General features: G+C 46.1%; 1 protein-coding gene across 1 annotated transcript in view; it reads left to right on the forward strand.

Moving 5' to 3' along the window:
* PAPPA (pappalysin 1) overlaps window positions 1-18,835 on the forward strand; it is a 254,703-nt gene that overhangs the window by 72,756 nt on the left and 163,112 nt on the right. The window contains exons 6-7 of the mRNA XM_068974426.1: window positions 3,097-3,218; window positions 11,524-12,022. Of these exons, the coding sequence (XP_068830527.1) occupies window positions 3,097-3,218; window positions 11,524-12,022 (621 nt within the window). The remainder of the gene's footprint in view (window positions 1-3,096; window positions 3,219-11,523; window positions 12,023-18,835) is intronic.

Below are 18,835 nucleotides of genomic sequence, written 5' to 3' on the forward strand. Positions count from 1 at the left end.
TTGTCTGTAAAATGGGAACGTCACCCACCATATACAGGATCACACCTTTGCTCTTTATTTCCTGACTTTGCTTTTCCCTGTGCTCTTCTTTTCCCGATTTATTCTTCATTCGTCACTCAGGCTGATCTTTTAAAAATGTCAACTGGATCATGTCACCCATGTTATAACGCTCCAGTACCTTCCCATTGCTTTTATGTGTAATCTGCAAGGAGTCTGCAGAGCCTTCCACCCTGTGGTCCTTGCCTGCTTGCCCACTGGCTCTCTTACTGCCCTGTCTTTCATTTCTGACTCTTGCCACTCGAGTTTCCTTCAGGCCCTCTATGGACCAAGGCCGTCCTCCCGCCTCGGTCCTTTCCATACCGTTAGACTGAGCCCGGGCTGCTTCACTCCCGCTGTCGGTGTCGTTCTTCGTCATACCTACACTAAGGTCCGCCAGCGTTGCGCCCATCTGAAGCCCTGCACAACCCCTCGTTAGTCTCGCCTACATCACCTAACGACTTTCCTTCTAGCAGCGATTCAACCTGTACTTTATACACATTATTTTCCTGTTGGTTTATGGACTGTTGCCTCTGCTTGGATTGCAGGGTCTGTGAGGGCAGGTACCACATCAAATCTCCTCTCCCGTGGTTGGTTAATGTCTGGTAGCTGCACAGTGCTAGCAACCAGAGTGTGCAATGAGTATCCAGTGAATGAACATGCGAACCCATGATTGAGCATGAGGGAATGCACTTTGTGGAACTCTGTGTAAATAAGGCCCATTTACTGTCAGGTGGATGACATTTTATTAATTCATCAAAGTATTTATAGGGAACCTACAGTTGTCAAGAACTCAGTGAAGTACAGGTGACTACATGCATTTCCTCTAAAGCAAGGCATCTAGAGTAGAAAGCTCAGTTACCATTAAGATCAGTGCAATCTGGATTCATACAAGGATGTTTGTAATCTCATTGTCGTCATAAAGCCAGTCCTGTGACTCTGAGCTGCTATGCGTGGATTGTGGTCATTGTAATGGAACCAGACTGGTGCTGAGCAACTCTCTCTCCACCCTTCATCCTCTGCCTCCAGGTGCATTTGTATAATCATCATTATTGCTAGTTCAAGAACACCTCATACATACTGAAAAATACAGAGAAAGTTCAGAAAACCAGAAGGAATGGAAGTAGGGAGAGAGGAATCAGCCTGAGTTCCACCACCTAGAAATAGCTTCTGGTAGTGTTTTGTCATGTTACGGTGTTTGAACAGCATTGAGATGCTGCTATAAGGTACAGTTTTGAATATGACTCTTCCCTTAACATTATAACACATTTTCCATAAATTTTAATGATCTTTGAGTGTTCGTACCAACTGCTTACTGTTTCATTGAGCAGACTGACCTTAGATTGTTCAGTCATTCTCCTATCACTAAATATTAGTGTGCGTATAAAATTATACCTATGTATGATTTCATATTTCTGATGATAAAGCTGATGATGCAGAATATGCAATTTGAGGGTCTAGACCAGGTTAGTCATGAGTCTTAGCAACATGTTGGAGTGACTGGTATTTATCCATCTATCCATCCAGCAACTACACATGTTGGTCACCATATTAGCAGATAAGCAGAGGCAGAAAGTATTCAGATTTAGGTTTGGGGATGAGCTCCCTGGCAGCTGGGTGGAGGAGGAACGAGGACCAGCTGCAGACTGTGATGTTAGCAAGCATGTGAGCCCCGGGGCTGTGGAGCTTCCCTGTGGAGCTTCTCTGTGAAGCAAAAGCCCTAAGGCTTGAGATTGGGTCCCTCCCTTGTGTCTTTCACGTTGTTGAAGGGTGGTGATTCTTTTAGGAAGGAGATTTTGGCAGGACCATTGCATTTTGAGAAATAATGGGTTGGGCTATGACCTTTCTTGATATTTTCCCCCTCCACTCGCTCTGTAGAAGTTGCTCAGATTTTCAGAGTTTTGGGCTTGCTCACCCTAGTACAGGAGAAGAGGGCTATTATCCCTCTCTCTCCCTAGCAACTATCTCCTGAACAGGGGCCAAGTCTGGAGAACAAGTAGGATCCCAAAGGCTGTTGTGGTTAAAGGGAGATTGAATCCAGACACATAAGATACTAGCTGATGGGGAAAGCCACTGTCATATTCCACTGCTGGGGTTTGTCCCATTGAGGGATTGGCTTGCCCCTTGGAAAGCTGCTGAAGTGAATTAGATGGCATGGTAAGGAAACTGCTTTTGACTGTAAAATCCAAGAGTGACTCATCTATCCCCTGAATGTCAGTGCTAGAAGGTTCTTTAAGCACTGTCTAGTTCAGCCCAGTCGTTTTCAGCTGAAGGAACTGAACCATTCCTTCTTCCTATTTAATACCTGGGATCCTGATAATTCCTGCACATAGTAGGTACCAGACAGAGGTTGTTAAAAGAATAAAATTTGAGGTCTGATGGGTAAAAGATTTTCTCACAACCATATATCAAATCTGCAGTGGAACTTTTAATCATTGATGAAATGAAGAAATAGTGCAGGCAGTAAGCCTTTCACCTGTTGATTTTGGTCTGCTTTAAATTTAAGTGTGTCCACCATCAGAACAGAAGACGCTTAGACCCAAGAAAGGCCCTCCTGGGTGGTGGGGAGGAATTTCACTTATGGTCATATTCTGGAAGCTCTGACAAAGATAGGGAGGATTTAGTGTTGTTGATTAGCCTCTAAGTTGCGTCCGACTCTTTGTGACCTTGCGGACTGTAGCTCGTCAGGCTCCTCTGTCCTCCACTATTTCCTGGAGTTGCTCAACTCATGTCCATGGAGTCAGTGATGCTGTCTAAGTCTCTCATTCTCTGCTGGCCCCTTCTTTTGCCTTCAGTCTTGCCCAGCATCAGGATCTTTTCCAATGAGTCTGCTCTTCACATCAGGTGGTCAAAGTACTGGAGCTTCAGCATCAGTCCTTCTAGTGAATATTCAGGGTTGATTTCCTTTAGGATTGACTGGTTGGCTCTCCTCGTAGTCCAGGGGAGAATAAGGACAATAGGGGAGCAGTTGTTGTCACCTACACCTTTGGCTCAGTTGAGTTGGGATCTCATTCAACCGTTCCTAAGTCGGTGCATTTCCTTCTTTCCTTGGCCTCCTAGAGAATTGGGATCAGCATGTGACCTTTGCCTGGAAGGGAGATTCCTGGTGCAGTTTGCTTTCAATGCCTCCTCCCCGATGCCCTGCGGCCCATCAGGACACTGGAGTCCTCGGGAAGCAGAAGGTAAGCCAGGCTGGGGGCTCTTTTGCAGGTTGGGTATGCAAAGAACTCTTTCAATGTAGATAGAGCTTTGTGATTTTAATGGTCTTTCTCATGTACCATCCAGAGAAGGCAGTGGCACCCCACTCCAGTACTCTTGCGTGGAAAATCCCATGGACAGAGGAGCCTGGTGGGCTACAGTCCATGGGGTCACTAGGAGTCAGACACGACTGAGAGACTTCACTTTCACTTTTCACTTTCATGCACTGGAGAAAGAAATGGCACCCCACTCCAGTGTTCTTGCCTGGAAAATCCCAGGGACGGGGGAGCCTGGTGGGCTGCCGTCTATGGGGTCGCACAGAGTCGGACACGACTGAAATGACTTACCAGCAGCATGTACCATCTCATTTGATCTTAAGATTGCCCTGAAAGCCCAGTATTTCTTTTTTTCTTTTTAGGTCTGTTGTTTCTGACCCCCCCAAAAATGAATTTTTTCTGAGATATAATTGACTTTTAATATTGTGTAGATTTAAGGTGTACAATGTGATGACTGATAGACCCTTGGGTCGGCAAGATCCCCTGAATGGAAATGACAACCCACTCCAGTATTCTTGCCTGGAGAGTTCCATGGACAGAGGAGTCTGGTGGGCTACAGTCTGTGGAGTCGAAGAGAGTCAGACATGACTAAACCAACTTAGCATGGCAGAACACATTTATTTTAAAGTCACCACACCTGTCACTGCACACGTTTCTTTCTCTTTTTTTTTTTTTTTTTTGCAGGGGGGGAAAGCAGTGAGAATGTTTAACATCTAGTTGTTATGCAGTTTTTCAATACAGTATTGGCAACTGTTGTCACCATGCTGTATATTGGAGCTGAAGAATTTATTCATTGTATTGCTAGGAGCGTGTGCCCTTTCCCCTCCACCAAGGCCAGTATTCATGCATTTGTTAAGCATAAGCCTTTTTAAGCACCTGAACTGTCCTGGGTGTGTCATCCCACTTTACATATGAAGAAGCAAAGCCCCTAAGGAATCAAATACCCAAGGCCACGTACCTGATAAGACACCGTGTGTGTGTGTGTGTGTGTGTGTGTGTGTGTTTGTCTGTGGCCTAGACCTTGACAGCCTGTGGGTACAAACAAGCTCACGTCAGAATCAACACTCATACTGGAGGACTTCAGGGCATCACGAGCCTTTGATTCTTCTGCAGTTATTCCTGGGAATACCCAAGGCAGTCTTCCACGTGCCCCAGTTTTTCCTCTCGGACTCCTGCCATGTCATTTCCTTGTCAGAATCCGTGTATCAGCAAGACACTGGAGGGAAGCACCTCAGGACGGCCATGGTTGTGGACTCCACCCACAGACCTTCCATGCTAGGGGTGGGGCAGTCTCCCAGGCCTCCCTGCAGACCAACAGTCTCTGCTCCCTTACACTCACTGCCACAGCCCCTCGGTTTTCTAGAGAGATTAAGAAAGTGTCTTTCACCCAATGCTTTGTCGCCCTGTCACTTGGCCCTGAAGCAAGACAGCTTGCAACATAGCAAATCTCATGGCCAATTGCCCATTCTGGGTCCTTCTGTGGTGTCTCTTTCTTCAAGGCACAGGTCTAGTCCCTGAAGCCAGGCTGGCAGAAACCCCGCACCCCCTCTCAGCCCTCTGTCTCACCCTCTGTTGCTCTCGGAGATGTCCACACAGAAGCCCCCCACCCAAATCCCTCTTCATGCTCTGCGGGGCGGCTCAGGCCAACCGTCTTTGGGTAGGGACCCCCAGCTACCTGAGGAAGCAGAATCCGACTCTTCACTGAGGTTCAGTGAGAACTCCCCCGTTCTCCTTTATATTTTTAGAAAGAAGGTTGAAAAAGAGAACGCCAGAGATAGAATAAAGCAAGGGAGAAGGATCAGAGAGGAAACGTGAGGGAGAAAAATGGCAGCGCTATGCTCTAATATCTTCTAAAGTAGCTTGAAATAAAAAGGAGGGTCGAACTGGGGAACTCTAAACAGACCCATCAGGAATGGAAAGCCCAAGGGGTGCCTGGGAGGAGCCCCCAGCTCGGCCTCACAGAATCACGGGCTGTCAGACATGGAAGGGATGCCTGGGGTCACCCGGCCCCAATTCCCACTCTGGGCAGGAATCCCCTTTGTGTGCACCCAGCACCAGCTCATGTATTTCCTTGGTCTCCCCATTCTAGTGCCATCTGCTAGAAAGTTCTTCCTGAAATCTGCAGTGGTGGCTTTTTCACCCAAACTGAACCCACGTTGGGTTCTCCCAGAAGAAGCTCTGTGTCTCTTCCATGCAAGGAACAAACCCATCTCCTCTCTGCCCACTGCAGGGACTATGCGCCAGGCAGGCACTGTGCTGGGCATGGGGACTCTGCAGAGCTGGCTATCTAATAGGAGAGTCAGATGAGTATCCGGGAGCGTTCTCCATCTGGTGTGATGAAGCTGGTGCTGATAGACCTATAGAGTGTGGGGAGACAAGTAGGAAGTGGGGGACCTCCCCCCAAACTGAGACTTACGCCCCGCCAAGGAACCGTCAGCATATCAGTCAGCAAGGTGCATTTAAGAATGTGAGAGGAGGTGACTGTTGAGAGGAGGTGACTGTTGAGAGCACTGGTTATTTTAGTGTGATCTGGAGACTTAAGGGCCTCCTAAGTCTTCTTAGTGTGTCCTCCAAGGAAAAGATATTTTCATAATAATACTATGACACAGTTTACCTTTTTCACTCGCTTTCTCTCCTGAGTGTCCAGCGGTGCTTCCCAACGACTGCATGGCACGTGATGTCTTACTGCTTAGATAGCTAATGGGATGCATACGTATGTGTTCCTGTGTTTTCAAGTCTCTCAGTTTTAATCTACAATATGGTAATGACATAGATACTATGTACAAGAACAGATAATGGGGTAGGAACTTAAATGGGTATGGAGAGAAAGGTGTAGACTAGGAGACAGTTGAGCTGGAGTGAGATGTGTAATGACCAGATGAGGATGGGTTTGGACTATTCTGAGGGTCGTAAGGAGATGCCACGTGCCTTGGCAGGGGTCTGGGAGATGGTGAGATGTGCCTGTTATAAAAGATCACCTGGTCTGCTCTGTGATGAAGAGGTTGGGGGTTGAGTAGACCTGGGGTGGGGTTGGGGGTGGGTGAGAGGAGGGTACATCTAAGTGGCTGTTGTAGGAACCCAGGAGAGGTATGGTGGTGGCCTGGCTGAGGTCAATGGCAGTGAGATTGGAGAAGAGTCAGTGGAATTGAAAGAGATCTGGGAGGACGATGGGGCTTCCCAAGTGGCGTAGTGGTAAAGAGTTCTACCTGTCAGTGCAGAACAAGCAAGAAGTGTGAGTTTGATCCCTGGGTCAGAAAGATCCCCTGGTGTAGGAAATAGCAACGCGCTCCAGTATTCTTGCCTGGGAAACTCCATGCGCCGAGGAGCCTGGTGTGCTACAGTCCATGGTGTTGCAAAGAGTCAGACATGACTGAACACACACACGTGCACACTGGGTGGATGGAGTAGCAAGACTACCCTGTGACTTTTCTGGCTAAAATCATCTAAGTTTGTTCTGCCACTTGAATGAATGAAGTAATTCCCTGGTATCACCCTGCACCACGATCCAACCAAACTATCAGTTGGTTAGGTCTGCTCCTGGTTCATCCCTGACCCTCTTAAACAGGGGTTGTGGAGCAGAGCCCCCCTGAAGTGTTGAACCACCTGCCCTGTACCCAGAGTTGACTCAGGCCTCCAAGAAAACCCAGCAGCCCTGGGTTTCCTATAGGATATGCAAATTTAGTACACGCAGGCCAGGAAAAGACACTGTTCTTTTTTTAGAGCATCCTATTACAGGCTCTGTGATCCATTTGGCTCAGACCCTTTTAATATTCTTGAAGAAATAAACTTTTCCATGAGCCAAGCTCTGCAATGTTTTTCTCAACTCATTCTCATCCTATTTATCTTTGCGTGTTTAAGTTTTTGGACTTCTCAAACGTAAAACTCCCCGGTCTGTGAGCGATGCCAGACGTATCTTTGGGGTAGGGGAAAGAGCGTGGGGGTGGGGAGAATGACGGGGTGGAGGTTTTGGTCTGAGCCTGGCCATCAGTGAGCTCTGTGCCCTTGAGTGAGTCACTTTGCTTCTATGAAGATAGCATCTTATCAACAGAATGTCCTTTCCAGCTAGGATATTCCACAGAGCCACAACCTCATAGTTTGAACTCCACATTAACAAGATCGAAAATTCTTCACTTAACAAATATTTATGGCATATACACTATGGTCCACTAACTCCATCTTGTGAACTTCAGGAAAAATATAATCACAGAAATTCTTGCCTTTGGCCACAGAACGTAGTTGTACCAAAAAAACCCCTATTTTCCCTTCTCTTGAGCAAACACTGTACTTCACAGATGAATATTTTCTGAGAGATTCAATACCACGATACGCTCGTAGCTCAGGAATCAGATAGCTAGATCTGATTGACTCAAATCTCAGTTCAGATCACTTATGCAAGCATATAATACATTGCAACTGCTGGGTTTTCCGTGAGAGGGTAACGAATGGCACTGGCTGTTTTCATTTTTTTCTCACTTGTGTGAATCTTTTCCCCATTTTTGTGCGCAGAATATTTCAGGTGTGCTGAAGTATACATCTAGAAAAAACTTGGCACCGAGTTTTTATAAACAGTGTTTGTGTCAACAGCTGCAGTGTATATACACAAAGATATGCAATAGACGTCTGTACAGATTGTCATAAATGTACATTTAAATCAGTGTGGGTTTGTATAAATATATTTCACACACGTCTGTTGCCTGATCTCTAGTGGATAGCTTATATAAACATGTGGCTTTTCACGTAAAAAGGTATGTACTTGTGGTGAAGGCACAGTTCCTGTGCACTTTTATTCCTTGCCCCCTCCTTTCTTTCCTTTCCCCTTCCTTCCCTCCCACCCTCCCTCCCATTCCCTTCCCTCTTTTCCCCTCCCCTATCTTTCCTCCTCCTCCCCACCTTTCCTTCCCTTTCCTTTTCTCAACCCTTCTCCCAAATTTGTCACCACCCAGCTTATCAGTCTCCTGGGTGTCTTCCTTTTTCCTCCTTAGGGACTCTGAGGTGTCCTCATGGCCCCTCATGGTCCCTTGGTACAGGCAAGAGTTGTGTGTTATCTGTACTGATACAGTATTTTCTTAACTGATTTCACTAGACTGGAAGCTCCAGGGACTATAACCTAGCCCTGGGCACAGACAGAGGCAGCCGTTCTGTGGACGGATGGATGGGTGGGTGGGTCGGTGGGTGGGTGGACCGATGGATGGATGGGTGGGTGGGTCGGTGGGTGTGTGGACCGATGGATGGATGGGTGGGTGGGTCGGTGGGTGGGTGGACCGATGGATGGAGGGATGGGTGGAAGGGTGGATGAATGGATGGATAGATGGGTGGATGGAGAGTATCTGTGACTCTAAACGTTGGTTTCTCTGAAAGACAACCTTCATTTGGTTGCTTGAAAGTCTTCACTAACTCTCCAGCTGTCTTAGCATAAAGTTCAGTTTCCTTAAAGTGACACACAAGACCCTTCGTAATGTGGGCTCAGCTTATGTTGCCGGCCTTACCACTTACTGCTTTCCCACTGCACTCAAAACCACAATCATCTTATTTTACTTTCTCTCTCAAGTGTTCCCTTTGCTTGGAATATCTCCTCTTCCCAGGCTTTCACTTGTTAATTCTTCCTTATGTGTCGAAGCAGAGCTAATGTATTTGTGAATATGTTCGTCTATCAACTATGTCATCCCATTTGAGTTTTATAGTACCCCTTGCCGGGTAGACATCGTTGGAGTAGGTGATATGGTGAGAAGCTGTATAATTGGTATTGTAACCCATGTTTTATTCCTTCAAAGTTTGACATGCTCTCTGGACCCACAGTATCACAAGTATTCTGCTCCCCACCATGGAATTACTTAACCATCGGAGGCTGTTTCCTCTTCCGTAAAATGAGCTTCATAAGACCAACGCCATAGACTTATCGGCAGGATGAAAAGAGTTGAGGCATGTAACGTGCCTGGCACAGTGCCCAGCGCACAGAGGGTGGTCAGTGTGTGAAGCCTGGTGTTATGAAAGGGACTCAGTGCCCCTTGAAACTTTTTTTTTTTACATCTAGAAGTTTGTTCTGATAACCAGACAAGCTCACACTTTGCTAATATTTCTAGTCCTATTTACTTATTTGAGCATAATGATCAAGCTTAGTTTCTTATCCTTTGGAAAGCATTTGGTCTCTCTGTTGATTAACAAGAAACCAGGGATGAAAGTCGGAGCCAAGCGGATTTGTCATCTTTGCCCTCCTGTGGCTTCCCACCACTGAAAGTCATTTTCTCCAAGGAAGGGAGAAAGATCTCTCCATTCCTTGTCAGCTCCAGGAGAACCCATGGCAGGGGACAGGGGGGTGCTCACCTGGAACGTACCACGACCTAGCAGGCTCCCGTAGTCCGTGGATCCTTCACTTCTTTAGCTCTGTTGAACACACTAAGAGAGTCTTCCCTGAAATATCTACCGAGTGTGCGCTGTGCTCCCTGTTGCTGTGCCAGGCACTGTATAAAGCATTGAGCGTGGCAACCGAGCGAAACAGAGCTGCCAAGCAAAGGCAAAAATGCAACCATCTTACAGGATTTTGCTGAGAATCAGATGAATACATTAATGGCTAAGGAATGTGCGTTGTATGCATTGAAACCCTGCCCTTGATAAGGCTTTTTGACTGATTACGTGCTACTTGAGTACCAAAAGACCCACAAAGTCAAAAGGATTCGGGAGCTCTTTGGGTTGGAGAACTGACAGGAAGAACGACTCCAGCCTTATTTGTGCCTTTGACTTGAACAGCTGGTCTCTTTTATCCAGCATTTGCCGCAGGTAATAAATGAAGTTGGCCAAGGAAAGGTGGAGGGAACCTTGTAGTCGTGTCCATCTCTTCTTGTTCTGATGTGTTGTATCTAAAGAGTCTTTTCAATTTTCCTTGTCCTTGGCCCCTCCTCTCCTCCCTTGCCCATTCTCCCTCCTCTTTTTCTCTTCTCTTTCCCATCCCTGGACATCATCTCTCTACTCCCTTGGCTGGGCAGAGGCAAGGGGATTGGAGATACTTAACAGCTTTCACTGGAATAGCTTTTCCACCCAAAACCAGTTTCTAGTTTTCATACTGTGGTGATTCCTATTATGCTGTGACATTATCATAAAGCCTTTTCAGGCTAAGATTGATGGGTTTTTTCCCCCTTTTGCTTTTGAAATATCCAGCACCTCCACCCCTATCAACCACTGATTTAAAGGGGGGAAAAAAATGTGGCTCACAGGACAACCTGAGATCTCCCATCCTCCCCTCACCAGCCGATGTGTATCTCTTGCTAGACATCCTTACATAAATCAAAGCCAGTCATTGCACTGAGTCCTGATTACTTTTCTCAGCAGTGCAAAGGAGAGTTCTCTGAGGGTCTAGGACTAATGATCTCAGCCGAGAAAAATTCAGAAGTCACTGCTCAGGCTGAGATCAGTGGGGATGAGGCATCGTCTCCCTGGAGAAAGACTGGAAGACTCTCTCCTTCCTTCTCCCCCCTCCCAAGCAGCCCTCCCCTCCCCGAGTCCGGCTGGACAGGGCTCAGAGAAGCTCCGTGGCATGGAATGACCTCATGTGGAGGAGGGGAGGCAGGAGATAAGATGGCTCCAGGGCTGCGTTCCAGCTCCGCCATTCAGGGTTCTAGACAGTTTCCTCCATGGAAATTCAGCCCAAGAGGCGGAAGCTATCATAACTCACCTCCTCTTCGCTGGAGGTTTCTGGTCCTTCTGTCCTTACAGGCAGGTTGTACCAGAGGGAGTCTAGTTTAGTTAGCGGCTCTCGCGTTCCATCTGGAGAATGAGGAACTTCAGGATGAGACAGAGCTGGGCTCTAGTGCTGACTTTTACACACCAAGCTGTGAGACTCTGGTTAGTTCACTCCACATCTCTAAGCCTTAGTGGCCTCACCTCAGAAATGAGTCCTTGCAAGAATTAAACTGGTTCAGAGGACACAGTGGGTGTTTAGCATGCATCCCTTCTTTCTTTCCATCAAGTGAGAGACGAGGAGGGATAGTTTGGGCAGCGACTCCATCGTAAGCAACTTATTTGAAGGTAATTTTGACCAAACATCTCATGATCCAGTTCGTTCAGATCCACGTCACTGGGGTAGGAATGAGCAGGAGTGCTGTAGCAGATTCACCAAGACACTGAGAATCTTCCCTCTCTTTTTACCTTCCCTCTGAGTCCTAATCTGGCCATGTCTCCTGAGGGCTGCAGGAAACTCCGAGGACTTTCCAGAGCTCATATCCTCATTTCTTGTCCACAGGTCATCCAGATGTCGAGCAGCCCTGTAAGTCCAGCGTCCGTACCTGGAGCCCCAATTCAGCCGTCAACCCACACACGGTCCCTCCAGCCTGCCCTGAGCCCCAGGGCTGCCACCTTGACCTGAGATTCCGCTACCCCGTGGTCCCCGAGTCTTTGACCGTCTGGGTGACCTTTGTCTCCACCGACTGGGACTCTAGTGGGGCTGTCAATGACATCAAACTCTTGGGTATCAGTGGGAATAACATCTCCCTGGGGCCTCAGAACATCTTCTGTGATGTCCCGCTGACCATCAAGCTCCAGGATGTGGACGAGGAGGTGTACGGCGTCCAGATCTACACGTTGGACGAGCACCTGGAGATTGACGCGGCCATGCTGACCTCCGTGGCAGACAGCCCACTCTGCCTGGAGTGTAAGCTGCTGCAGTACAAGGTGGTTCGGGATCCTCCTCTCCAGGTGGACGTGGCCTCCACCCTGCACTTCAGTAGAAGGTTCACAGACACGTAAGTGTGCTCTCTGCACAGGGAGATGATCAGGTGAGGGGCGGGGGGTTGCAGAGGGATGTGAGGAGGGTCAGAGTGTCCTGCACTGGAAGGAGGGTGATCACAGACAGACTCATCTCTGGGGATTTGTCACTGGCGTTGGGTGAGTTGATATGGTGGGGAGGCCAGCAGACCAGGAACCTCGAGTCCCGAATGCTGGTGGCAGGTCTAACCTGGGACTCTCAGCCTCTCTCACCTCTCTGTAGCTTACTTTTCCCAACAGTGAAACGAAGGAGGTTGGATGAGATTAGCAATGAGAAAGTCATTTATTGGTAATGAAAATACAAGAACTAGAGTTTGCTAATGATCTCCTTTTTAGATTACATGGAAGTGTATTCCTGCACTGTGGTTGCTTTTTGAGGAAAGGGTGAAGTTACAGCAGGTTGGCTGGGAACTGGGCATGTTCCCAGATGTTTGCTTAAAAATAATGATGGCTGCTGCTGCTGCTAAGTCACTTCAGTCGTGTCCGACTCTGTGCGACCCCATAGACGGCAGCCCACCAGGCTCCCCCGTCCCTGGGATTCTCCAGGCAAGAACACTGGAGTGGGTTGGCATTTCCTTCTCCAATGCATGAAAGTGAAAAGTGAAAGTGAAGTCGCTCAGTTGTGTCTGACTCCTAGCGACCCCATGGACTGCAGCCTACTAGCCTCCTCCGTCCATGGGATTTTTCAGGCAAGAGTGCTGGAGTGGGATGATGATGGCAGGTGAGCATAACCAGTAACCGTCTTGGTTTTCCAATGTAGAAGAGAGGTTCATACCCATGTGATTCTTCGGCGCCCTTGCAGCTCTGGGTCTCCATTCTTTTTGGGTACTCGTCGCTTGGATGTGAGATAATGTTTGTTCTTAATATTCCTTTCTCAAGCTGTCTCTCTATCACTTCTTCCTCATGACAGGCACCCCCTTACTATGAAGCCATTAGTGCTTTTCCTCTCTGCCAAGCCATGGGTTAATGTCTTTGCATCTTTGACTTATTTCATCCTCTCCACAATCACAGCCCTAGTCTCCTTCTCATTTTACCGAAGGAAACTGTAGCTTAGAGATGTGAAGTCACTTGTCCAAGATCACATACTTAGGAAATGGTGAGATCAGGATTGGAATTCATCCTGGCTCCAAAGCCAGTGCACTTAACCACTGTTCAATTAAAGATGTGATTCCAGTTTCTGCTCTAATTTAACAAATGAGAGAGCCTTAGCCTCACCTAGTGTGGATACCAAGAGTCTATGAAGTCATACCTGTTGAACCTCATCTCTTCTATGTGCAAGCAACATAGATACGGAACATTTTCAGAACTGAAAAAAACAATAGCTCAGGAGTCAGACACCTTGTGTCTAGCCCCAGCTGGTCCACTTACTCATGCTAGATAAATCAGTCAATTTCTTTGAGTTTTGATTTACTGTCTGTCTGATGAAAATGTTGAAGTCGATGGTAACTATGGGCCTTTTGTTGCACTTTCTTTGGTTCTAAGATGATATAAGACACAATCTCTGCTCTGTCTGTTTGAAAATATGTGCTAAGCCAGTTATTAATAGAAACCAAGTTCTGGAGGAAACTTTTAATCTCTTTAAGAGACAGAACCACTTTCAGACACTTTACCAGCACTTCCTTTTACAAGGCCGGCAATTAACGTGCACATTGCAAGCAAATCTTGCCCGTTCATTGACTCCGAGATGAAGAACATCTGTTTAAGAACTCAGAGGGAGCCCTTGGTTTGTGTTTGAGGATGTACTTAAAAGACCGTCTTGCCTTGAGAATCCTCCATAACCCTGTCTCTTCCATCTCCTCACTTGTCTAGAATGGTAAAATTCTATAAATATGCATCCACTTAACATTTCTGTGTAAAACAAGGAAGAGAAGAAATACTAGATGTCTTAAAACCTCAACTTAGACACAGCTCTGTTTTTGTTTTGTTTTGCTTTGTTTTGTTTAGCCTGGAGCTGTGAGCCTGTAAGAGCTAGCATGGGTTGTTAAGTGCGGGATGGTAGATTGCACTAAAGAAGTAAAAGCACACTGCGTTCTCTTCTCAGCTAAGCCACTAACTTGCTGTATGTTCTTAGACTAGTCACTTACTCTTTCTGGACCTCGGAGGCGTTACGTCCATGAGGGGGAGGTTGTGCTAGATGAGGGATTCTCAGACTGAGTGGCACAGTACAAAACTTAAGGACAGTTTAAAATCATCTCCAGCTCATTTACATCCCCAGCTCCTCCTTCCCCCTGGTCCTGCCCCAGATATTGGTTTAATAGGAAAATGAGGCATAGCCCTTAGGCCTTAAACATCTCACTGGTTGATTCGAACTTGCAGCCAAGTTTAAGAACCTCTGCACCAAAGCAGGCTCTTGAAGTGTGACCCAGACCAGCAACATCAACAGGATCTGAGAATTTAGAAAGGGCAGGTTCTTAGGCCCCAGCCCAGACTGCTGACTAGGAAACTGTACATACAGGACATCTCCAGATGGTTCTGATGCTGTTTGAAGTTTACTAGTTATTATTCTCACTGATCTCTAAGCCCCAGGAAGCTCCAAGTTCTCTTTACTCATATGACTGACTACTCATTCAATTTACAAGTACGTATCGAGAACATTCTACGTGCCGTAGTCTGTGCTGGGAGCTGTAGATTTCAGAGATGACTCAGTCCTCTTTCCGTAGACACTCACACTGGATTGCTGAAGACCTTAACCACTTGGTAAACGTGCCAAGTCCCAGGCCAATTTGCTTCCCAAATCATTCTTCAGGTCCAGACTGTGTACCATTTGTCCTTTCATCCTCAACAAATGTGTCTTTGGCCCCGACTGTGTTGCAGACACAAGGGCTAGATTGAGTCCTGCATTGACCTTTTCCTCTTTGTCTTTCTTGAGTCCCAAGGAATTTATTGGAGACCTGGGCTGGGCCAGGCTCCGTTTCCTGACTTGAAAGTTCTCTGAGACTCTGAAAAAATAAAATATCGTTCCAAGTCAACCTACTATTTCAACTCCTTTATCTCTTGGTAATTTGAGTTCTAAACTCCAACACAAATACCTCTTTGTGTGTGTGTGTGTGTGTGTGTGTGTGTGTGTGTGTGTGTGTGTTTCACTGCTTTCACATTTTTTCCATATCAAATAAATTGGCTCTTAGACAAGTTCTATATAAAGACTGTTTTGGAGAAAAAGAGGAGGGAGAGAAAAAATGCTTTCTTTTTCTTCCCTGACTCAACCCATTACATGATTCCCTTTGACCTTTGTCTTCATTTTTTTCTCTCAACAAAAATATTTATTCTTTCTGTTATCTATACTGGAGATAGTTTCCCAAGGTATGACATTGATGAAGGGAGAGGCTTCTGTGCTTACCCAATGGACGCTTCTCGTAGACTGATTGCTCTTGGCCAGCACAAGGCAGAACTGCGGACTGTCTCCCTTAAGTGGAAGCTCTCCATTAAATGAGGCCTGACACTGACAGAGGAAAAGGGGACCCACGCTGACTCCACTCCTAACTCACCATGTGACATGAAGGCACGTTGCTTCACCTTTGTTTTTTTTTTTTTTTTTCTACCTATAAAGTGAGGGGACAACATATAAAGCTTTTCTCTGTGGATAGTTGTTCTTAGGTGATTCATTCTCTCTGGTTGGTTGTTTTTTAATAGTAAAAGGACTCGGCAGAGACTATTTATCTCTGACTCAGTACCCAGCATGGACCTCACTGGTTTTTCCTAGTGAAAGGTGTAGTTTGTGGATAATGATAACACTAATAATCTAATAACCACTTACTGAATGTTGACTCTGCTTTAAGTGCCTTTATGAAGCAGGTAGAGCTCAGAAAAAAGGGCCAAAGCTCAGAAGAGTGAATTATCCGACCTAATACAGCTGGTAATGGCAGTAGTTGTTTTTGCTCAGTTGTGTCCGACTCTTTTGCTATAGCCCAGCAGGCTCCTCTGGCCATGGGATTTCCCAGGCAGGAATACTGGAGTGGGTTGCTGTTTCCTCCTCCAGGGGATCTTCCCAACCAGGGATCAGAACCCGTGTCTCCTGCATTAGCAGGCAGATTTGTTACCAATGAACCACCAGGGAAGCCTGGTAATGTCAGTGTCAGGTTTAAAACCCAGGTCTAATTCCAAATCTCACCTTCTTAGCCACAGTACTCCACCTGCTGTAATAACGCAGAGGCAGAATTTTAGAGCTCAGACCTGCATCTAAGCTGGCTGAAGTTCAAGATACAGAAAGCAGAAGACAGGATTACAGTTCACAGGCTACCAGCCCCCAGACCGTCCCTGAGACCTGCTCTTGGAGTCCAGCAACATGGAATACATGGCCAGGTCTTTTTGTGTCTGGCTGGGAAGGAGTGAGGATACTTCTGTTTCTGACTTGACTGCCAAGTGCTTCTGCACTGGGCACCATGCTCCTTGGGTCTGTATTGAATCTCCAGTTGTCTCTAATAAATAAAGACTCTGGATAAAAGTAAACCGTTTTGGCTTAAAGAAAGTGAGATATAAAGCAAACCAGGAACAGCAGATAGCAGCTCACTTTCATTATTCATCAATTTATCTGTTCATCTATCCATTGTCAATTCAGTGGTTTCTAACCCAAACTTGGAAGAACTGAGCTGTAACTGAGGAATATTAAACTCCTTGAGGACTGGATTTTTGCCTCTTTATCCGCTGGTGCGGTCCAAGTGCCTAGAACAATTCCAGGCACACAGTTGGCATTCAGTAAATATTTTTGAATGATTCTTGAATAAAGAATGGGAAAGGGTTTAGCAGTTGAAGAGAAATGGAGAAGTGGCAATTTAGTAAGTAGCTACTATATGTCAAATACATATACTAAGGTCTTTGCTTAGGTGATCTTATTTGACTAAATCTGCACAACAGCTCCACAAAGTAGGTGGTCCTAGACCCCAAATTACAGATCAGAACCTAAAACTGAAAGTCTACACAGCTATCAAACAGTATAACTATTGCTGGGGTTTGCACGGAGTTCCATCAGCTTTAATGCTAGCGCTATTAATTATTCATTCTCTAGTTGAACAAATTTTTCTGTGTCCCCTATTCTGGTTGTGCCTCTCTGTTCTTAGAATCACTGATTTAGAGCTAGAAATATTCTCAGAAGTTGTTTCTCCCCACCAGCTTATTTGTCTGTCCAAATTAATTAATCTATCAATTCTTTCATATTCAGGCCTATTAAGGTGCCGACACAATCTCTATTTGACCTCACATCCTTGGTATTCTCAATATAAGTCTTGGAGTAAATGAATAATGATAAGGGAAGTAGGAACTTTCCTGGTAACTCAGCTGGCAAAGAATCCACCTGCAATGCAGGAGACCCTGGTTTGATTTTGGGTAGGGAAGATCCCCTGGAAAAGGAACAGGCTACCCACTCCGGTATTCATGGGCTTCCCTGGTGGCTTAGACAGTCAAGTATCTGCCTGCAGTGCAGGAGACGTGGTTTCAATCCCTGGGTTGGGAAGATCCCCTGGAGGAGGGCATGGCAATCCACTCCAGTATTCTTGCCTGGAGAATCCCCATGGACAGAGGAGCCTGGAGGGCTACAGTCCACAGGGTCGCAAAGAGTTGGACACAGAAGAATGACTAAAGACTGCATAGCACAGCAAGACAAGGATATATTCCATATGATCTCGGTGGAAACTGTTGTGAATATGAGTCCACATTTTACAAATCAAACCCTAAGTCTCTTTCTCTGGATTCCACGTACTCAGAACCCCCATCAACAAGCTCAGAAACTTTATAGTTCACGCATCAGTTCATTTTCTGGGAGTGTATTTGTTGATTCCCATCCTGAACCCAAGCACTTTCGAGGCACGAGCAATGCAGTAGTGAATAGAGCGGAGAGGACCCTTGCTTTTACCTGATCCCTGTGATGTAGTTGGAAGAGATAAACCAGAGAGCACTACACAGTACCCCCAGTTGGTTAGAATATAGTGATTTTTAGATAGGTTGTCAGGCAAGTCCTCTGTGATAAGGTGACATTTGAACAGAGACCAGAAGGGTCTCCTCGCGACTTATAATAAAGGCTGGGTAACCTGTCATCGTTGAGATCCTACCCTGTTTGGAACAGAAGTGTCTTGTAACATGATCCTTGGTCTTTGATCACTGTCTGACCTATCTTATCTTTAGCTGTGTATGTTTATTCCTCTTACCTGGTTCAGATTCTTAAGTACAAAATTTAGTACGCTTATTTGTAACAGAGTCAGGGTTCCAGGAATGCCTGTCGGGTAAGTGAGTGAAGAATGAGTCAGCAGTAGCACAAAGTGAGACCTCTCAGAGACGAGTTTCTTGCCTCCAGATCTTAACCATAAGATTGACGTGTGATTCCATATTAAACATCAAGGATTGGGAAATGTTAGACCAAATCAGGGTCACCTGAAACAGGTGGCTCTTTCATGCTGTTTCTGTGACTCTGAGCTGAGTCAGCATTTCATTGTTTTTCTTAGGGCCATTTCTTTGCCTGGTTCTTTCTGTATATCACTCAGTCATATGTGTTTTGTTCTTATATATGTTCCTTTTTTTTCTTTCATTCATCAACCAAATAGTGAAAATCTGTGATTCAATCGTGTTTGGTAATAACTCCTATACTCACAGATATTTACTAGGTGTCTTGCTCTGTGCTATGCTCTGCACTTGAGCTAGAGAGCCCTGATGCCTGGCCTTATACACAGTTTAAAGGGGGAAACAGGAAAAAACTCAGGTGATTCTGCTACAGCATGAAAAGTGTGTGGAGTGAGGAGCATAAGAAGGCTGTATAAGACACAAGAAGGGTCTCTAACCCAGCTTGAGATGATTTAGGAAGGTTT

Source organism: Capricornis sumatraensis, chromosome 6 (assembly GCF_032405125.1).
Source record: "Capricornis sumatraensis isolate serow.1 chromosome 6, serow.2, whole genome shotgun sequence".
Lineage (NCBI taxonomy): Eukaryota > Metazoa > Chordata > Mammalia > Artiodactyla > Bovidae > Capricornis > Capricornis sumatraensis.